Source organism: Ascaphus truei, chromosome 22, assembly GCF_040206685.1.
Source record: "Ascaphus truei isolate aAscTru1 chromosome 22, aAscTru1.hap1, whole genome shotgun sequence".
Taxonomy (NCBI): Eukaryota; Metazoa; Chordata; class Amphibia; order Anura; family Ascaphidae; genus Ascaphus; species Ascaphus truei.
Window position 1 is genome coordinate 12,059,880 of NC_134504.1, and position 20,678 is coordinate 12,080,557.

The 20,678-nt window shown below is 53.1% G+C and overlaps 1 protein-coding gene across 3 annotated transcripts in view; it reads left to right on the plus strand.

Moving 5' to 3' along the window:
- Positions 1 to 20,678, plus strand: part of FASN (fatty acid synthase) — an 82,964-nt gene that overhangs the window by 50,938 nt on the left and 11,348 nt on the right. For all 3 annotated transcript variants that reach the window (XM_075579989.1, XM_075579988.1, XM_075579987.1), the window contains exons 17-36: positions 67 to 258; positions 443 to 523; positions 636 to 828; positions 996 to 1,171; positions 4,827 to 5,030; positions 5,189 to 5,511; positions 5,616 to 6,005; positions 6,364 to 6,534; positions 6,663 to 6,781; positions 7,857 to 7,996; positions 8,272 to 8,475; positions 8,987 to 9,137; positions 9,609 to 9,787; positions 9,871 to 9,990; positions 15,956 to 16,078; positions 16,890 to 17,113; positions 17,368 to 17,566; positions 18,284 to 18,435; positions 19,861 to 19,952; positions 20,104 to 20,255. In XM_075579989.1, coding sequence (XP_075436104.1) covers positions 67 to 258; positions 443 to 523; positions 636 to 828; positions 996 to 1,171; positions 4,827 to 5,030; positions 5,189 to 5,511; positions 5,616 to 6,005; positions 6,364 to 6,534; positions 6,663 to 6,781; positions 7,857 to 7,996; positions 8,272 to 8,475; positions 8,987 to 9,137; positions 9,609 to 9,787; positions 9,871 to 9,990; positions 15,956 to 16,078; positions 16,890 to 17,113; positions 17,368 to 17,566; positions 18,284 to 18,435; positions 19,861 to 19,952; positions 20,104 to 20,255 — 3,585 coding nt within the window. The remainder of the gene's footprint in view (positions 1 to 66; positions 259 to 442; positions 524 to 635; positions 829 to 995; positions 1,172 to 4,826; positions 5,031 to 5,188; positions 5,512 to 5,615; positions 6,006 to 6,363; positions 6,535 to 6,662; positions 6,782 to 7,856; positions 7,997 to 8,271; positions 8,476 to 8,986; positions 9,138 to 9,608; positions 9,788 to 9,870; positions 9,991 to 15,955; positions 16,079 to 16,889; positions 17,114 to 17,367; positions 17,567 to 18,283; positions 18,436 to 19,860; positions 19,953 to 20,103; positions 20,256 to 20,678) is intronic.

A 20,678-nucleotide genomic window follows, 5' to 3' on the forward strand; every position in this document is an offset into this window, starting at 1 on the left:
TGCAGTAACATAGCATTATCTGTTTGTATTTGCAGTAACATAGTATTATCTGTTTGTATTTGGCAGATATGAACCCTGAGTCCCCTGATCATTTCATTACTGGACATTGTATCGATGGCCGGGTCCTTTACCCAGCCACTGGATATCTGGTTTTGGCCTGGAAGGCCATGGCACGATCTTTGGGCGTGGTCATGGAGCAGACACCGGTCATCTTTGAAGAGGTTACAATTTATACAGCAACAATTATTCCTAAAACAGGTGATAATTATATAAATAAGGACATTTACAGGAGATTTTACAGGCAAATTAAAACTTGACTATTTTTGCAACAGTTAGACATTGAGTTGCATTTTTTTATTCCATGTTCTCAGCGTGTAACATATTCATACACATGTAGAGACGATGCAGGGAGAGGTGACCTGTCTTTCTCATCGCCCTGCAGGTATCGTGCCGCTGGAGGTCCGTCTCATGCCAGCGTCGAAACGTTTCGAAGTGTCGGAGAACGGAAACCTCTCCGTCAGTGGTACGTTGGGGATTCAGCCGCTCAGAATGAGAAAACAAACCACCATGGAAAATACCGACACCCATTCCCCCCCCCACCCCCCCCCCCCCCCTTCGTGTTTTTCTCTCTCCAGGAAAGGTTTCTGTGATGGAAGAAAACGCCGTGAGCCGTTTCCAAAGCCAGAGGCAGGATATTATGGGGGAAAGCAATCCCGCGGGAGCAGATTTCAAGCTGTCGGATAAAGACCTTTACAAAGAGCTGAGACTGCGAGGGTACGATTATGGACCCAGCTTCCAAGGAATATTGGAGTCCAACAGCACAGGCAGGTTCCTGATAGGGGGAATGGGGAATATAACTGTCTTATCAGCAAGGGAAGATGTCCATGTCCTAGCACTTCCTATCACTTGGGGGTAATGTCTGGTTTACTGTGAAAGAGGTGTGTAGCACCTACAGGAATATGTCAGCTAATTGCTCCGTTCTCTCCTGCAGGGAGCAGGGGGAAGTTGCTGTGGAACGGGAACTGGGTGACGTTTTTAGACTCCATGCTGCAGATGATTGTTCTGGGATTAAGTGGGCGCAGCCTACGTCTGCCGACACGAATCCTCTCGGTCTGCATCGATCCCAGGTTACACAAGGAGCGTGTGTGCGAGCACACAGAGAATAGACGAGGTAAACACTGTCTCTCACCACTCCCGCCTGACGCGTTCCTGTCCATGATAACACTGTCTCTCACCGCTCCCGCCTGACGCGTTCCTGTCCATGATAACACTGTTTCTCACCGCTCCCGCCTGACGCGTTCCTGTCCATGATAACACTGTTTCTCACCGCTCCCGCTTGGGGTGCTCCTGTCCATGATAACACTGTTTCTCACCGCTCCCGCTTGGGGCGTTCCTGTCCATGATAACACTGTCTCTCACCGTTCCCGCTTGGGGTGTTCCTGTCCATGATAACACTGTTTCTCACCGCTCCCGCTTGGGGCGTTCTTGTCCATGATAACACTGTCTCTCACCGCTCCCGCTTGGGGCGTTCCTGTCCATGATAACACTGTTTCTCACCGCTCCCGCTTGGGGCGTTCCTGTCTATGATAACACTGTCTCTCACCGCTCCCGCTTGGGGTGTTCCTGTCCATGATAACACTGTCTCTCACCGCTCCCGCTTGGGGTGCTCCTGTCCATGATAACACTGTTTCTCACCGCTCCCGCTTGGGGCGTTCCTGTCCATGATAACACTGTCTCTCACCGCTCCCGCTTGGGGCGTTCCTGTCCATGATAACACTGTTTCTCACCGCTCCCGCCTGACGCGTTCCTGTCCATGATAACACTGTTTCTCACCGCTCCCGCCTGACGCGTTCCTGTCCATGATAACACTGTCTCTCACCGCTCCCGCTTGGGGCGTTCCTGTCCATGATAACACTGTCTCTCACCGCTCCCGCTTGGGGCGTTCCTGTCCATGATAACACTGTCTCTCACCGTTCCCGCTTGGGGTGTTCCTGTCCATGATAACACTGTTTCTCACCGCTCCCGCTTGGGGCATTCTTGTCCATGATAACACTGTCTCTCACCGCTCCCGCTTGGGGCGTTCCTGTCCATGATAACACTGTTTCTCACCGCTCCCGCTTGGGGCGTTCCTGTCTATGATAACACTGTCTCTCACCGCTCCCGCTTGGGGTGTTCCTGTCCATGATAACACTGTCTCTCACCGCTCCCGCTTGGGGTGTTCCTGTCCATGATAACACTGTCTCTCACTGCTCCCGCTTGGGGCGTTCCTGTCCATGATAACACTGTTTCTCACCGCTCCCGCTTGGGGCGTTCCTGTCCATGATAACACTGTCTCTCACCGCGCCCGCTTGGGGCGTTCCTGTCCATGATAACACTGTTTCTCACCGCTCCCGCTTGGGGCGTTCCTGTCCATGATAACCCTGTTTCTCACCGCTCCCGCTTGGGGCGTTCCTGTCCATGATAACACTGTCTCTCACCGCTCCCGCTTGGGGCGTTCCTGTCCATGATAACACTGTCTCTCACCGCTCCCGCTTGGGGCGTTCCTGTCCATGATAACACTGTCTCTCACCGCGTCCGCTTGGGGTGTTCCTGTCCATGATAACACTGTCTCTCACCGCTCCCGCTTGGGGCGTTCCTGTCCATGATAACACTGTCTCTCACCGCTCCCGCTTGGGGCGTTCCTGTCCATGATAACACTGTCTCTCACTGCTCCCGCTTGGGGCGTTCCTGTCCATGATAACATTGTTTCTCACCGCTCCCGCTTGGGGTGTTCCTGTCCATGATAACACTGTTTCTCACCGCTCCCGCTTGGGGTGTTCCTGTCCATGATAACACTGTCTCTCACTGCTCCCGCTTGGGGCGTTCCTGTCCATGATAACACTGTTTCTCACCGCTCCCGCTTGCGGCGCTACTGTCCATGATAACACTGTCTCTCACCGCTCCCGATTGGGGTGTTCCTGTCCATGATAACACTGTCTCTCACTGCTCCCGCTTGGGGCGTTCCTGTCCATGATAACACTGTCTCTCACCGCTCACGCTTGGGGCGCTCCTGTCCATGATAACACTGTTTCTCACCGCTCCCGCTTGGGGCGTTCCTGTCCATGATAACACTGTCTCTCACCGCTCCCGCTTGGGGCGTTCCTGTCCATGATAACACTGTCTCTCACCGCTCCCGCTTGGGGCGTTCCTGTCCATGATAACACTGTTTCTCACCGCTCCCGCTTGAGGTGTTCCTGTCCATGATAACACTGTCTCTCACCGCTGCCGCTTGGGGCGTTCCTGTCCATGATAACACTGTCTCTCACCGCTCCCGCTTGGGGCGTTCCTGTCCATGATAACACTGTCTCACCGCGCCCGCTTGGGGTGTTCCTGTCCATGATAACACTGTCTCCCACCGCTCCCGCTTGGGGTGTTCCTGTCCATGATAACACTGTTTCTCACCGCTCCCGCTTGGGGCGTTCCTGTCCATGATAACACTGTCTCTCACCGCGCCCGCTTGGGGTGTTCCTGTCCATGATAACACTGTCTCTCACCGCTCCCGCTTGGGGCGTTCCTGTCCATGATAACACTGTCTCTCACCGCTCCCGCTTGGGGCGTTCCTGTCCATGATAACACTGTCTCTCACCGCTCCCGCTTGCGGCGTTCCTGTCCATGATAACATTGTTTCTCACCGCTCCCGCTTGGGGTGTTCCTGTCCATGATAACACTGTTTCTCACCGCTCCCGCTTGGGGTGTTCCTGTCCATGATAACACTGTTTCTCACCGCTCCCGCTTGGGGCGTTCCTGTCCATGATAACACTGTTTCTCACCGCTCCCGCTTGGGGTGTTCCTGTCCATGATAACACTGTCTCTCACCGCTCCCGCTTGGGGCGTTCCTGTCCATGACAACACTGTCTCTCACCGCTCCCGCTTGGGGCGTTCCTGTCCATGATAACACTGTTTCTCACTGCTCCCGCTTGGGGTGTTCCTGTCCATGATAACACTGTCTCTCACCGCTCCCACTTGGGGCGCTCCTGTCCATGATAACACTGTCTCTCACCGCTCCCACTTGGGGCGCTCCTGTCCATGATAACACTATCTCTCACCGCTCCCGCTTGCGGCGCTCCTGTCCATGATAACACTATCTCTCACCGCTCCTGCTTGGGGCACTCCTGTCCATGATAACACTATCTCTCACCGCTCCCGCTTGGGGCGCTCCTGTCCATGATAACACTGTCTCTCACCGCTCCCGCTTGGGGTGTTCCTGTCCATGATAACACTGTCTCTCACCGCTCCCGCTTGGGGCGCTCCTGTCCATGATAACACTGTCTCTCACCGCTCCCGCTTGGGGCACTCCTGTCCATGATAACACTGTCTCTCACCGCTCCCGCGCTCCTGTCCATGATAACACTATCTCTCACCGCTCCCGCTTGGGGCGCTCCTGTCCATGATAACACTGTCTCTCACCGCTCCCGCTTGGGGCGCTCCTGTCCATGATAACACTGTCTCTCACCGCTCCCGCTTAGGGTGCTCCTGTCCATGATAACACTGTCTCTCACCGCTCCCACTTGGGGCGTTCCTGTCCATGATAACACTGTCTCTCACCGCTCCCGTTTGGGGTGCTCCTGTCCATGATACCACTGTCTCTCACCGCTCCCGCCTGACGCGTTCCTGTCCATGATAACACTATCTCTCACCAAGCTTAGTACATCTAGGCCTTAATCAGTTCTGATATCTACACGCCCTATCCCTGTGTATATAGCGTCCGAACGCCTGACTCTCAGACCCCTCTCAGAGGATGTCATTTACGTCACGCTCACGTTGCGTCTCTTGCTTCACCGTTGCAGCGGTTCACGTTGCGGTTAACAGCTGCTTGGAAAGAATTGTGGCGGGTGGTGTTGAGATATGTGGTCTCCACGCAATCACCACCCCTCGTCGCCTGCTGCAGCAAGCTCCGCCGATCCTGGAGACATTTAGCTTCACCCCTTACTTCGAAGACAAATGTCTTTCTGGTGAACGCCACCTGCATACTCTTCTACAGCATTGCACAGGTACAACTGGCACTGAATGTAAAGATAGGAGGAGAGAGTGGAAGAGTTGTGTGTGCACTAGTAGGCATGTTTATGTGGGGAGTTCCGAGTCTACCTACATAATGGAACCAAAGTTGCTACATAACCATCTAAGCAGTCATATGTTTTTCACCTTGTAGATAAGAGCCGTGAATTGGAGTCAAGAGTAGCTCAACATGGGTCAAAGCTGCAAATCCCTGGATCCCAGGCCACCGAAAACACGCAGAAAAAAACGGCGCTGACCGACCCCTTTGGGGAGGGCCTTTTACACATCCTCACCGAGATCTGCAAACTGGAGCTGAACGGAAACCTACAAGCTGAACTGGACGAGACGTTGATCCAAGAGAGAGATTGGCTCCTGGACGACCCTCTTCTGAACGGCCTGCTCGAGTCCCCCCAGCTGAAAGCGTGTCTAGATAGCGTGTTGGAGAACAGCAGCCCGCACAAAATGAAAATTGTCGAGGTGAGTTGAACGAATGTCGCTATGAAGAATGATTTGAATCCCTCTCGTTCTCTATGTGTCTTCCCCTCAGTGTTTCCTAAGGACATCTCTTCCGTTGCCCGCAGGTCCTGGCAGGAGATGGGAATTTCTTCACCCCTATGATGGCTCTTTTAAATGCCCAGCCCATGCTGCAGTTGGACTACACAGCCACCGATCCCACTCTGGAAATACTCTCGGGAATGGAGGATTTTCTGAAAGAAAATGGCGTTTCTGTTGACCAGTGGGACCCCATAGGCCCAGCTCCTAGCAACCTGACCAATGCCGATCTGATAGTGTGCAATAGCGCCATCCACCTTCTGAGAAACCCAACGCAGGTTCTCGCTAACATGGCAGCCGGCATCAAAGAAGGCGGCTTTATTCTGCTTCACACACTTCTCAAAGGAGGCACACTCGGAGAGACCATCGCATTCCTCACAACTCCAGCCCCCCAGCGGCAGGAGGTTCTGTTTTCTCAGGTAAAGTGGGCAATGCAAACGCCACATGCCCACGAGCCTCCTGTAACATACACACACGCGTATTGCAAATAGATAACGCAGGAATAGCAATAGTGTTACTGCTCACAGTGTACGCAGTGCTGCGCATAGAATTTTGCAGGCGGTGGTGCCTGAGGCGCAGGGAGATAGTGACCTGCCCAATGCCACACGGAGCTGACACGCCGATTTTGAATTGGGCTCCCCCCTGCTTTGAAGTCAATGTCACTGCTTTCCATCAGCGCCTTCACCTGGCGAGGCGCTTCTTACTACACAAAAGAAATACAGGAAGACATCTCATCATTGTTAAAATGTCTAATAGCCGTTTTACTTCCCCCGTCAGGCGGAATGGGAGGAGGCGTTCGACGCGGCCTCTCTGAACCTCGTTGCCATGAAGAAATCATTCTACAGCTCGGTGATTTTCCTGTGCCGCCGCCGGCGCAGCGTCCCGGAGACGAAACCGGTCTTCTTATCCGTGGAAGATATGGCCTGCACTTGGGTGGAGCCATTGAAGGTGTAGCGTTGTGTTTTTACATTGCAGAATGTTTTAACCCAAAGTGTTTACGAGTTTCCAAGCACCCTGCAGATAAAGATCGTTTGCTGACAAATGGCTAACCCTATTTACCTCTTATCTCCATGCAGGAACGTTTGGCGGATTCATCAGAGCAGCCTATTTGGCTTCGAGCAATCACGCAGGCAAACTCGGGCATTGTTGGGTTGGTGAATTGCCTGCGTCAAGAGGCTGGCGGACACCGGATCAGGTACCCAGAGCCCCGATACCATCAGAACATGCTAGAGTCATTTACGCATAGCCATCACTGTGTTATCGTCCATTCATCTATAAGAAATACAATCCGGCGCCTGGAAAAATGTCCAAATATCAAACAATGGAATCTGACCATACAACAGTGTCCAGTCTGGCTGATCCGGGAACCTTCAGATGTAACTCGGAGACGGTTTCACAATATGTGGAAATAAACACATGACAAAATCATAGTGTATAACTGCTGATAAGTGTTGGTATAACAATAACACACTGTCAGACTAACAATCAAACTAACAGACAGACAAGACACTAGACAACAACCAATGATAAGCTAGAAAACGAATTTAATAAGATAATAATATAAAACATATGTCTTGATCACAGGGAAATAGTCATTTTCTGATGTTCATCCAGTGCGAAAAATTGGAATCCTACTTACGACACACAGGATTCTCAGTAGCATTGTGGGTAGTCTCTATCCTGTGTAGCTGGCTTCAAACGGATGCTTGTAGTATCCCTCCGTTCAGGTGTTCCGGTGCCTCCTGCGCTCTCCGCGCGGTCCGCTCTGGATGCGTGCGCAACGCGGAAGTGGTTATTGCTCTCGGCTAGGCTAACTCGGATCTCCCAGGATCAGTAGCGGTGGATGCCTTCACCTCTGAACCCTACGCGTTTCGTGAAACGTCACTTCCTCAGGGGTGAAGACTGGACACTGTTGTATGGTCAGATTCCATTGTTTGATATTTGGACATTTTTTCAGGCGGCCGGATTGCATTTGTTATCTGTTACCTTGTCTGATCGGCATCCGTCAGTTTTTCCAGGCAAGCCTGACTTACATTTATACGTTTTTTGGTATTCACCACAGTGTTACAGTAACACTAATTAGCATTTCACATCATTAGCGCTATTAGCGCATCTTTTTTCGCACTTCCATTCATCTGATTCACTTCTTTCCAGAATGAGTAGGGGTGTGAGCGTATAGACACCGTCCTGCTATTTCATCTCATTCAGTGAGAGAGAAGCTTCCCGGTGTAACGAGGGAAACACACGCCATCCTCTGCTTTTATTTCCAGGTGCATATTTGCTTCCGATCTGGAAACAAACGTCCCGTCTCTCTCGGAAGAGGAATTACAAAGCCGGCTGCCCCATGACTTGGTGATGAATGTTTATCGGGACGGACAGTGGGGCTCCTTCCGCCATTTCCGGTTTCGAGGTGATTAAATAGTCTCAGACATGTACATCCGACCCGTCCTGAGCTCCTGCATGTGGGCTTGGGATCAAGTAAAATATCATACTTATTTTTTGGTAAATATATCCTATTATATTTCTGTATTTTACGTGGCGTAATCGGATCTATACGATTACCAGAGCAGGAAATGAAGCCGCAATGTGCACGCCAGTTAGTATGCGTCGGATCTGTACAGCAAACCGTTTTTATTTGTTTTGGAAGCGTAATGACTCTGTGGCGCGGGCGCCGTGTTTCCGCAGAACAACCTCGCGAAGAGACGGCGTTTGCGTTTGTAAATGTCCTGGTGCGCGGGGATCTCTCGAAGCTTGACTGGATCGCGTCCCCGCTGCGCCACTTTCAGGCGTCGGACCCCAACGTCCAACTGTGCAAAGTCTACTACGCGTCGCTTAATTTCCGCGACATCATGTTGGCAACTGGTAAACTGTCCCCGGACGCCATTCCGGGTACGTAAATGACCGCGCCGTGTGAGAATGACCGGAAAGGCCCAATTTGTACGGGGAAAGTAGCGTCTGTAAGTAATAGTGAAAGTCCTGTTGAATGATGTCGCTGTTGAAGTTAATCAGCCACATGGTGAGAAGGTTTATACAGAAGAAAAAGAGCTTACGCTCGAAACGCATTGGTGGGGGGCTCTGTACCACGTAATGTTGTTATATATTTTTTGTAGAGTCCATTAAATAATTTTGTATGGGAACAAGCTCTTTTTTGGATTTCCTTTATTCATTTTTTTGATCCTGTGTGTTTGGTGCCTGCTTTTTCCCCATCTGCATGTCTTGAGAAGGTTTATAGGCGGAAGTAAAGGGCCCTTTTAGTCTGAGACAAATAAAATACATTTCCGGAGATGAAAGGGGTGTCCTGTCCACGGACGCCATCTCCATGGCTGAAGTTAGGACAGATTCTGTGAGATTACAATGAATCCTGATTATTGAATGAAGGACCATTCTCTCGTTTGCCCAGGTGACCTGGCACTGCAGCAGTGCATGTTGGGAATGGAGTTTTCGGGCCGTGACCCCGCTGGCAGGAGAGTCATGGGGCTTCTTCCAGCCAAAGGTCTCGCTACGATGGTAGATGTCGATCAGAGGTTCCTGTGGGATGTCCCAGAGAACTGGTAAATCTTAGAGGAGTGATTGTGTCTGTGGTGTATATATAAATATATATATATATGTTTCCACGAACTGTATGTTGTGCCCAGATAAAGTGAACAAGGTAGTCAACCACACCAATAATAGATCAATCAAAAAAGGGGTCTAATAACTAAAAAGAGTCAGAACAGCATCCGACGTTTCGGTGCCTCAGGCACCTTCACCAGGGGCACACCGAAACGTTGGCTGCTGTTAGGACGCTTTTTAGTCATTAGATCACTTTTTCCATCGATCTATTTTCGGTGCGCTGGACTACCTTGTTCATGTTATCTCCTATCTATCTTATCCATATCCTATCTCCTGACCTGGATTTTTGTGTCTTCGCACCCATTTGCTGTTCCACCCATTTGCCTTTAGCCCCCACGAGGGGGCATCCCAATTTGGTGGACCTGGTCCTGCTTTTGTGCCCAGATAAAGCCCCTTGCTTCCCTTCCCAGGTCCCTGGCGGATGCAGCCTCGGTACCCGTGGTCTATGCCACGGCTTACTACGCCCTGGTTGTTCGAGGACGAATAAGGACGGGCGAGAGCGTTCTCGTTCATTCTGGATCCGGTGGCGTCGGTCAGGCAGCCATTGCAATAGCACTGAGCAGGGGGTGCCGCGTCTTCACCACAGTAGGTAGGTATTGGGCGCTCCTTGAGGTCGGTGACCCTTTCGCGGTCGCTGCTTTCTTTACATCTTTTGTTCATCTCTCGCTTCAGGATCCGCAGAAAAGCTGAAATATCTCCGAAGCAGATTCCCACAGCTGGAAGCCAGCTGCTTCGCCAACTCCAGAAATACGACTTTTGAACAACACGTGTTAAGGGTCACTGGCGGCAAAGGTGAGATGCCCTTACTCCCTCACAGCTGCCCTTACTGCTCACGGCTGCCCTTACTGCTCACGGCTGCCCTTACTCCCTCACAGCTGCCCTTACTGCTCACTTACTGCTCACGGCTGCCCTTACTCCCTCACAGCTGCCCTTACTGCTCACTTACTGCTCACGGCTGCCCTTACTCCTCACGGCTGCCCTTACTCCTCACGGCTGCCCTTACTCCCTCACGGCTGCCCTTACTGCTCACGGTGCCCTTACTCCCTCACGGCTGCCCTTACTGCTCACAGCTGCCCTTACTCCCTCACGGCTTCCCTTACTCCCTCACGGCTGCCCTTACTGCTCACGGCTGCCCTTACTGCTCACGGCTGCCCTTACTGCTCACGGCTGCCCTTACTGCTCACGGCTGCCCTTACTGCTCACGGCTGCCCTTACTGCTAACGGCTGCCCTTCCTCCCTCACGGCTGCCCTTACTCCCTCACGGCTGCCCTTACTGCTCACGGCTGCCCTTACTCCCTCACGGCTGCCCTTAATCCCTCACGGCTGCCCTTACTCCCTCACGGCTGCCCTTACTGCTCACAGCTGCCCTTACTCCCTCACCCTCACGACTGCCCTTACTCCCTCACGGCTGCCCTTACTGCTCACAGCTGCCCTTATTCCCTCACAGCTGCCCTTACTGCTCACGGCTGCCCTTACTCCCTCACAGCTGCCCTTACTCCCTCACGGCTGCCCTTACTCCCTCACGGCTGCCCTTACTCCCTCACGGCTGCCCTTACTCCCTCACGGCTGCCCTTACTGCTCACGGCTGCCCTTACTCCCTCACAGCTGCCCTTACTCCTCACAGCTGCCCTTACTCCCTCACGGCTGCCCTTACTCCCTCACCCTCACGGGTGGCTTTACTCCCTCACGGCTGCCCTTACTCCCTCACGGCTGCCCTTACCCCCTCACGGCTGCCCTTACTGCTCACGGCTGCCCTTACTCCCTCATGGCTGCCCTTACTGCTCACGGCTGCCCTTACTCCCTCACGGCTGCCCTTACCCCCTCACGGCTGCCCTTACTGCTCACGGCTGCCCTTACTCCCTCATGGCTGCCCTTACTGCTCACGGCTCCCCTTACTCCCTCACCCTCACGGGTGGCTTTACTCCCTCACGGCTGCCCTTACCCCCTCACGGCTGCCCTTACTGCTCACGGCTGCCCTTACTCCCTCACGGCTCCCCTTACTCCTCACGGCTGCCCTTACTGCTCACGGCTGCCCTTACTCCTCACGGCTGCCCTTACTCCTCACTGCTGCCCTTACTGCTCACGGCTGCCCTTACTCCTTCACGGCTGCCCTTACTCCTCACGGCTGCCCTTACTGCTCACGGCTGCCCTTACTGCTCACGGCTGCCCTTACTCCTCACTGCTGCCCTTACTGCTCACGGCTGCCCTTACTCCTTCACGGCTGCCCTTACTCCTCACGGCTGCCCTTACTCCCTCACAGCTGCCCTTACTGCTCACGGCTGCCCTTACTGCTCACGGCTGCCCTTACTGCTCACGGCTGCCCTTACTCCCTCACGGCTGCACTTACTGCTCACAGCTGCCCTTACTCCCTCATGGCTGCCCTTACTGCTCACGGCTGCCCTTACTCCCTCACGGCTGCCCTTACTCCCTCACGGCTGCCGTTACTGCTCACGGCTGCCCTTACTCCCTCACGACTGCCCTTACTCCCTCACGGCTGCCCTTACTCCCTCACGGCTGCCCTTACTCCTCACTGCTGCCCTTACTCCCTCACGGCTGCCCTTACTCCCTCACGGCTGCCCTTACTCCCTCACGGCTGCCCTTACTCCCTCACGGCTGCCCTTACTCCTCACGGCTGCCCTTACTCCCTCACGGCTGCCCTTACTGCTCACAGCTGCCCTTACTCCCTCACGGCTGCCCTTACTCCCTCACGGTTACCCTTACTCCCTCACGGCTGCCCTTACTCCCTCACGGCTGCCCTTACTCCCTCACGGCTGCCCTTACTCCCTCACAGCTGCCCTTACTGCTCACAGCTGCCCTTACTCCCTCACAGCTGTCCTTACTGCTCACGGCTGCCCTTACTGCTCACAGCTGCCCTTACTGCTCACAGCTGCCCTTACTCCCTCACGGCTGCCCTTACTCCCTCACAGCTGCCCTTACTGCTCACAGCTGCCCTTACTCCCTCACAGCTGTCCTTACTCCCTCACGGCTGCCCTTACTGCTCACAGCTGCCCTTACTGCTCACAGCTGCCCTTACTCCCTCACGGCTGCCCTTACTCCCTCACGGCTGCCCTTACTCCCTCACGGTTACCCTTACTCCCTCACGGCTGCCCTTACTCCCTCACGGCTGCCCTTACTCCCTCACGGCTGCCCTTACTCCCTCACAGCTGCCCTTACTGCTCACAGCTGCCCTTACTCCCTCACAGCTGTCCTTACTGCTCACGGCTGCCCTTACTGCTCACGGCTTCCCTTACTCCCTCACGGCTGCCCTTACTCCCTCACGGCTGCCCTTACTCCCTCACAGCTGCCCTTACTGCTCACAGCTGCCCTTACTCCCTCACAGCTGCCCTTACTGCTCACGGCTGCCCTTACTCCCTCACGGCTTCCCTTACTCCCTCACGGCTGCCCTTACTCCCTCACAGCTGTCCTTACTGCTCACGGCTGCCCTTACTGCTCACAGCTGCCCTTACTCCCTCACGGCTGCCCTTACTGCTCACAGCTGCCCTTACTGCTCACAGCTGCCCTTACTCCCTCACGGCTGCCCTTACTCCCTCACGGTTACCCTTACTCCCTCACGGCTGCCCTTACTCCCTCACGGCTGCCCTTACTCCCTCACGGCTGCCCTTACTCCCTCACGGCTGCCCTTACTCCCTCACGGCTGCCCTTACTGCTCACAGCTGCCCTTACTCCCTCACAGCTGTCCTTACTGCTCACGGCTGCCCTTACTCCCTCACGGCTGCCCTTACTCCCTCACGGCTGCCCTTACTCCCTCACGGCTGCCCTTACTCCCTCACGGCTGCCCTTACTCCCTCACGGCTGCCCTTACTGCTCACAGCTGCCCTTACTGCTCACAGCTGCCCTTACTCCCTCACGGCTGCCCTTACTGCTCACAGCTGCCCTTACTCCCTCACGGCTTCCCTTACTCCCTCACGGCTGCCCTTACTGCTCACGGCTGCCCTTACTCCCTCACGGCTGCCCTTACTGCTCACAGCTGCCCTTACTCCCTCACGGCTGCCCTTACTCCCTCACGGCTTCCCTTACTCCCTCACGGCTTCCCTTACTCCCTCACGGCTGCCCTTACTCCCTCACGGCTGCCCTTACTCCCTCACGGCTGCCCTTACTGCTCACGGCTGCCCTTACTCCCTCACGGCTGCCCTTACTCCCTCACAGCTGCCCTTACTGCTCACAGCTGCCCTTACTCCCTCACGGCTGCCCTTACTGCTCACAGCTGCCCTTACTCCCTCACGGCTTCCCTTACTCCCTCACGGCTGCCCTTACTGCTCACGGCTGCCCTTACTCCCTCACGGCTGCCCTTACTGCTCACAGCTGCCCTTACTCCCTCACGGCTTCCCTTACTCCCTCACGGCTGCCCTTACTCCCTCACGGCTGCCCTTACTCCCTCACGGCTGCCCTTACTGCTCACGGCTGCCCTTACTCCCTCACGGCTGCCCTTACTGCTCACGGCTGCCCTTACTTCTCACGGCTGCCCTTACTTCTCACGGCTCCCCTTACTTCTCACGGCTGCCCTTACTCCCTCACAGCTGCCCTTACTGCTCACGGCTGCCCTTACTTCTCACGGCTCCCCTTCTCACGGCTGCCCTTACTCCCTCACGGCTCCCCTTACTGCTCACGGCTGCCCTTACTTCTCACGGCTCCCCTTACTTCTCACGGCTCCCCTTACTTCTCACGGCTCCCCTTCTCACGGCTGCCCTTACTCCCTCACAGCTGCCCTTACTGCTCACGGCTGCCCTTACTCCCTCACAGCTGCCCTTACTGCTCACGGCTGCCCTTACTCCCTCACAGCTGCCCTTACTCCCTCACGGCTGCCCTTACTCCCTCACAGCTGCCCTTACTGCTCACAGCTGCCCTTACTCCCTCACAGCTGTCCTTACTGCTCACGGCTGCCCTTACTCCCTCACGGCTGCCCTTACTCCCTCACGGCTGCCCTTACTCCCTCACGGCTGCCCTTACTCCCTCACGGCTGCCCTTACTCCCTCACGGCTGCCCTTACTCCCTCACGGCTTCCCTTACTCCCTCACGGCTGCCCTTACTGCTCACGGCTGCCCTTACTCCCTCACGGCTGCCCTTACTGCTCACAGCTGCCCTTACTCCCTCACGGCTTCCCTTACTCCCTCACGGCTGCCCTTACTCCCTCACGGCTTCCCTTACTCCCTCACGGCTGCCCATACTCCCTCACGGCTGCCCTTACTCCCTCACGGCTGCCCTTACTGCTCACGGCTGCCCTTACTCCCTCACGGCTTCCCTTACTCCCTCACGGCTGCCCTTACTGCTCACGGCTGCCCTTACTCCCTCACGGCTGCCCTTACTGCTCACAGCTGCCCTTACTCCCTCACGGCTTCCCTTACTCCCTCACGGCTTCCCTTACTCCCTCACGGCTGCCCTTACTCCCTCACGGCTTCCCTTACTCCCTCACGGCTGCCCTTACTCCCTCACGGCTTCCCTTACTCCCTCACGGCTGCCCTTACTCCCTCACGGCTGCCCTTACTCCCTCACGGCTGCCCTTACTCCCTCACGGCTGCCCTTACTGCTCACGGCTGCCCTTACTCCCTCACGGCTGCCCTTACTGCTCACGGCTGCCCTTACTTCTCACGGCTCCCCTTACTTCTCACGGCTGCCCTTACTCCCTCACGGCTGCCCTTACTGCTCACGGCTGCCCTTACTTCTCACGGCTCCCCTTACTTCTCACGGCTCCCCTTCTCACGGCTGCCCTTACTCCCTCACAGCTGCCCTTACTGCTCACGGCTGCCCTTACTTCTCACGGCTGCCCTTACTTCTCACGGCTCCCCTTACTTCTCACGGCTGCCCTTACTCCCTCACGGCTGCCCTTACTGCTCACGGCTGCCCTTACTTCTCACGGCTCCCCTTACTTCTCACGGCTCCCCTTCTCACGGCTGCCCTTACTCCCTCACAGCTGCCCTTACTGCTCACGGCTGCCCTTACTTCTCACGGCTCCCCTTCTCACGGCTGCCCTTACTCCCTCACAGCTGCCCTTACTGCTCACGGCTGCCCTTACTTCTCACGGCTCCCCTTCTCACGGCTGCCCTTACTCCCTCACAGCTGCCCTTACTGCTCACGGCTCCCCTTACTGCTCACGGCTGCCCTTACTTCTCACGGCTGCCCTTACTTCTCACGGCTCCCCTTCTCACGGCTGCCCTTACTCCCTCACAGCTGCCCTTACTGCTCACAGCTGCCCTTACTGCTCACGGCTGCCCTTACTTCTCACGGCTGCCCTTACTCCCTCACAGCTGCCCTTACTGCTCACGGCTGCCCTTACTGCTCACTTACTGCTCACGGCTGCCCTTACTGCTCACGGCTGCCCTTACTGCTCACTTACTGCTCACGGCTGCCCTTACTGCTCACGGCTGCCCTTACTTCTCACGGCTGCCCTTACTGCTCACTTACTGCTCACGGCTGCCCTTACTGCTCACGGCTGCCCTTACTGCTCACTTACTGCTCACGGCTGCCCTTACTGCTCACGGCTGCCCTTACTGCTCACTTACTGCTCACGGCTGCCCTTACTGCTCACGGCTGCCCTTACTGCTCACTTACTGCTCACGGCTGCCCTTACTGCTCACTTACTGCTCACGGCTGCCCTTACTGCTCACTTACTGCTCACGGCTGCCCTTACTGCTCACTTACTGCTCACGGCTGCCCTTACTGCTCACGGCTGCACGCTTATGACGATCAATGTGCCAAGAGATTACAATAGCAAATGCTGCTGTCTGTGTTTTCCCTGCAGGAGTTGATCTGATTCTGAACTCTTTGGCGGGGGATAAGCTGCAGGCGAGTCTGCGCTGTCTGGCGCGGCACGGACGCTTCTTGGAAATTGGCAAATACGACCTGTCCAAAAATAGTCCTCTGGGTAAATTTATATTCTAAAATTGCAAATATGTATGTATGTCTTTATTTATATAGCGCCATTAATGTACATAGCGCTTCAGAGCAGTAATACACATGGTAATCATATAAATAACAAATAATATAAATAACAGGTCATGGGAATAAGTGCTTCAGACATAAAAGTACATTAAGGAAGAGGAGTCCCTGCCCCGAGGAGCTTACAGTCTAATTGGTAGGTAGGGAGGACGTACAGAGACAGTAGGAGGGCGTTCAGGTAAGTGTGTCTGCAGGGGGCCAAGCTTTATGTATCAGGTGTTAATTATCAGCCACGGTGCTAATCATATGCTTCGTTAAGCAGGTGTGTCTTAAGGTGGGTCTTAAAGGTGGATAGAGAGGGTGCTAGTCGGGTACTGAGGGGAAGGGCATTCCAGAGGTGCGGGGCAGTCAGTGAGAAAGGTTTAAGGCGGGAGAGGGCTTTAGATACAAAGGGGGTAGAGAGAAGACATGCTTGAGCAGAACGCAGGAGTCGGGATGGTGCATAGCGGGAAATTAGGGATGAGATGTAAGGAGGGGCAGAAGAGTGTAAAGCTTTAAAAGTGAGGAGAAGAATGGAGTGCGAGATGCGGGATTTGATCGGAAGCCAGGAGAGGGATTTCAGGAGGGGAGATGCGGAGACAGATCTAGGAAAGAGTAGAGTGAAAATATACAATTTCAGAACTATAGAACGTATTGGATATGCCTGATGTGAACAATTCTACACGCAGCTTCACTTCCGTTTGTCCTTTTTCATCACGAACTGCAAAAATAGCCATGTCCGCTCCTTGCTTTGATAGGAATGGCCCTTTTCCTGAAGAATGTGGCCTTCCATGGAATTCTGCTGGACGCCCTTTTTGAAGAAGGGAATGGAGAGTGGGAAGAAGTGTTTCAACTCGTTCAGGCTGGAATAAAAGCCGGTGTGGTGAGACCCCTGCAAGGCACCGTCTTCACACGGGAAGAAGTGGAACTAGCGTTCAGATTCATGGCTCAAGGAAAACACATTGGCAAAGTACTACTAAAGGTACGATAAAGAGGTGGGATTGTAACATTTAGTGGCCCTGAAAAGAAGGCGACCGAGTTACCGATTTATACAGCATTTTGGCGCCTCGTTGTTAAGAATGAGCCACCTGCCCAAATCACGGTCTGCAAACGCGTTGTACACCGACAGCAGAGGCGAACGTTCGTGTTTATTCGAATAGTCAACTCTGGATAACACTGATTACTTTTGAAAATGAAGTCAGTGTATTAATCTGAGAATGATTTCTTTTCTGGAAGGTGCGTGATGAAGAGATGGAGTCGTCCACCTGTGATTCTGATGTTCTTCTGTCTGCCATCTCTCGGACATCCTTCCCATCGACAAAGTCCTATATCATCACGGGGGGGCTTGGTGGCTTTGGTTTGGAGCTGGCAAATTGGTTAATCGAAAGAGGTGCTCAAAAGCTGGTTCTAACGTCTCGTTCTGGTATACGAAATGGTAAGTGGGGGGAAGAAGGCCAAAGGTGCATTCGTATTCTGAAATAATCCCATACATTTACAAAGTACACTACTGATAAGATTGTAATATGTGTGTACTGGAAAGAATTCCCAACCACGGGGATCAGTGACAGGAGGACCACAAATATACTTAATTCTCCTTAATAATTAAAGTCCCATAACAGAGGAGTAATATAGAGGCTCCGTGAGTATCGTAGACCTAGTGTACATATATAACTCTCCTAGGGCATAGCATAAGCGTATACTGTCCATATAATAACATACAAACACTGTCCAATGGTATAGAAATCCTGTGATAGTATGTCACTGGGACTGAAGCCCTGGAGTAGCACCCAAAGAAAGGTCATATATCCCCTATGGAAATGAGGGTACTCGCATAAAAGTAGTTCATCCGTGTGCGTGCATCACGCCAAGTAGTATAAACCGTGAGGATCCAGCGAAGGGAAGCGGAGCACCGCCGTGGAACAGTGGGGGTCACACACCAACAAGATGGGTTCAAAATAGGCTTTAATGCATCATATAGTCATGGGGGGGGTACACGGAGGTAACTCTGACGCGTTTCAGCCGCAAGGGCCTTTGTCGGCTGTGCTCTGCTTCCCTTCGCTGGATCATCACTGGTGATAAGATTGTAATAAGCAGCATGGCGGTCACCTTGTATAAGGCCTTAAATAATCCGGTATCTCTTGCATTTTGGCAGGCTACCAAGCGAAGCAAGTCCGGAGTTGGAAAGAATTGGGAGTCAAGGTCCTAGTTTCCACCAGTGATGTTGGATCTTTAGAAGGAACTCAGCAATTAATAGAAGAAGCGTCACAGATGGGACCAGTTGGCGGCATCTTTAATCTGGCCATGGTAAGTAATACATTATTCTAGGAAGAATGGCTAAGGACTTGGGTTGGAGTGTGAGAACCGGGTTTGAATTCTGGTGAGAGCTCCTGGTAAATCTGGGCAGGTGACTTTATCTCGCCCAACGCCAGGCAGAAAAACTGAATTGTAAGATTTTCATGGCAGGGACCCGATAGCTGTTCCTGGCAGGGACCCTATAGCTGTTCCTAGCAGGGACCCTATAGCTGTTCCTGGCAGGGACCCTATAGCTGTTCCTGGCAGGGACCCTATAGCTGTTCCTAGCAGGGACCCTATAGCTGTTCCTGGCAGGGACCCTATAGCTGTTCCTAGCAGGGACCCTATAGCTGTTCCTAGCAGGGACCCTATAGCTGTTCCTGGCAGGGACCCGATAGCTGTTCATGGCCGGGACCCTATAGCTGTTCCTGGCAGGGACCCTGTAGCTGTTCCTGGCAGGGACCCTATAGCTGTTCCTAGCAGGGACCCGATAGCTGTTCCTAGCAGGGACCCTATAGCTGTTCCTGGCAGGGACCCTATAGCTGTTCCTAGCAGGAACCCTATACCTGTCCATGGCAGGGACCCTATAGCTGTTCATGGCAGGGACCCTATAGCTGTTCCTAGCAGGGACCCTATAGCTGTTCCTAGCAGGGACCCTATAGCTGTTCATGGCAGGGACCCATAGCTGTTCATGGCAGGGACCCTATAGCTGTTCATGGCAGGGACCCATAGCTGTTCATGGCAGGGACCCTATAGCTGTTCATGGCAGGGACCCATAGCTGTTCATGGCAGGGACCCTATAGCTGTTCATGGCAGGGACCCATAGCTGTTCATGGCAGGGACCCTATAGCTGTTCCTGGCAGGGACCCTATAGCTCTGCATACAATGTCAGCTGTAAAAAAAAAAAATATGAACTGAACATTATTATAATTCTTATTAACTAAAGAGCACACAAAAAAGTCAGATTTATTTATTTTATTTATAAAATGTTTTACCAGGAAGTAATACATTGAGAGTTACCTCTTGTTTTCAAGTATGTCCTGGGCACAGAGTTAAGACAAATAATACATGATTACAATACGTAGTTACATAAGTGAGCAGGGTATACATTATATACAAGACATTGCATGCACTGTTACACATAATATATATTATGGGCGTATGAAACAGTTACAGACCAGATTAAAATGTGAGACAGCTTTAGTTTTGAAGGAATTTAGACTGGTGGCGGCTGTGAGAGTCTCCGGTAGATTGTTCCAGTTTTGGGGTGCACGGTAAGAGAAGGAGGAGCGGCCGGATACTTTGCTGAATATGTTCCCATATCTGGGAGGAGGCCTGATTGCAGATATATAATGAATGTACTTATATTATCTGTGCATCAAGAGTGAAATTCTGTACATCTTTGTTAAACAAATAAATAAATAATCTGTTCAACAGGTCCTGAAAGACGCCATGATTGAAAATCTATCCACAAAACTCTTTCAAGATGTGAACAAACCAAAGTATGATGGTACCCTTCATTTGGACAGGTGAGTACACGTGGGTTTGTGGAAACGAGTGTGAAATGAAGAATAGCTTTGTCCCCACAAACGTACAATAGCAGTAAAATAATGGACTTTAACCCTGACCCGAGGATGGAAAGGCATTGTGACTTATGGCTTGCGTTGCGCTGTTTCTCAGGGTGAGTCGTCGGACGTGTCCCCAGCTGGACCACTTCGTGGTTTTCTCCTCGATGAGCTGCGGCAGAGGCAATGCCGGACAAAGTAACTACGGCTTCGCCAACTCAACAATGGAGCGTATTTGTGAGAAGCGACGCCAGGACCACCTCCCAGGTGCATATGAGAAATTGGGTGCTCCTATGGTTTTGGAATATATACAGTCTTATTTCAATAATCCTTATAATTGAGACTCTGGAGTCAGACTCTAGTATGGAGTGGGTATTGGGTGACAAGCCAGTGAGATGAGAACAGAAGATCTCCTACATAAGATCTCCTGCAGAAAACAATCACGGTGATGATAGATCAGCCCGACGTTATCTCATTGGAGAAAAACTAAATCAATACTGGAGTTTAAGAACAGTCTTCAAATAACATGTTGAATAAATCTTACCCACTCCTGAGGCTCCACGAGTCTGTGGTGGCGTGTCCAGCCGCAAATGTAGAAATCCCAATAGCCGAAGAAGAAAAAAAAGCAGGGAGTTGTGCAACCTCCTACGCGTTTCGGACGTAATGTCCTTTAACAAGGAGTATACTCCT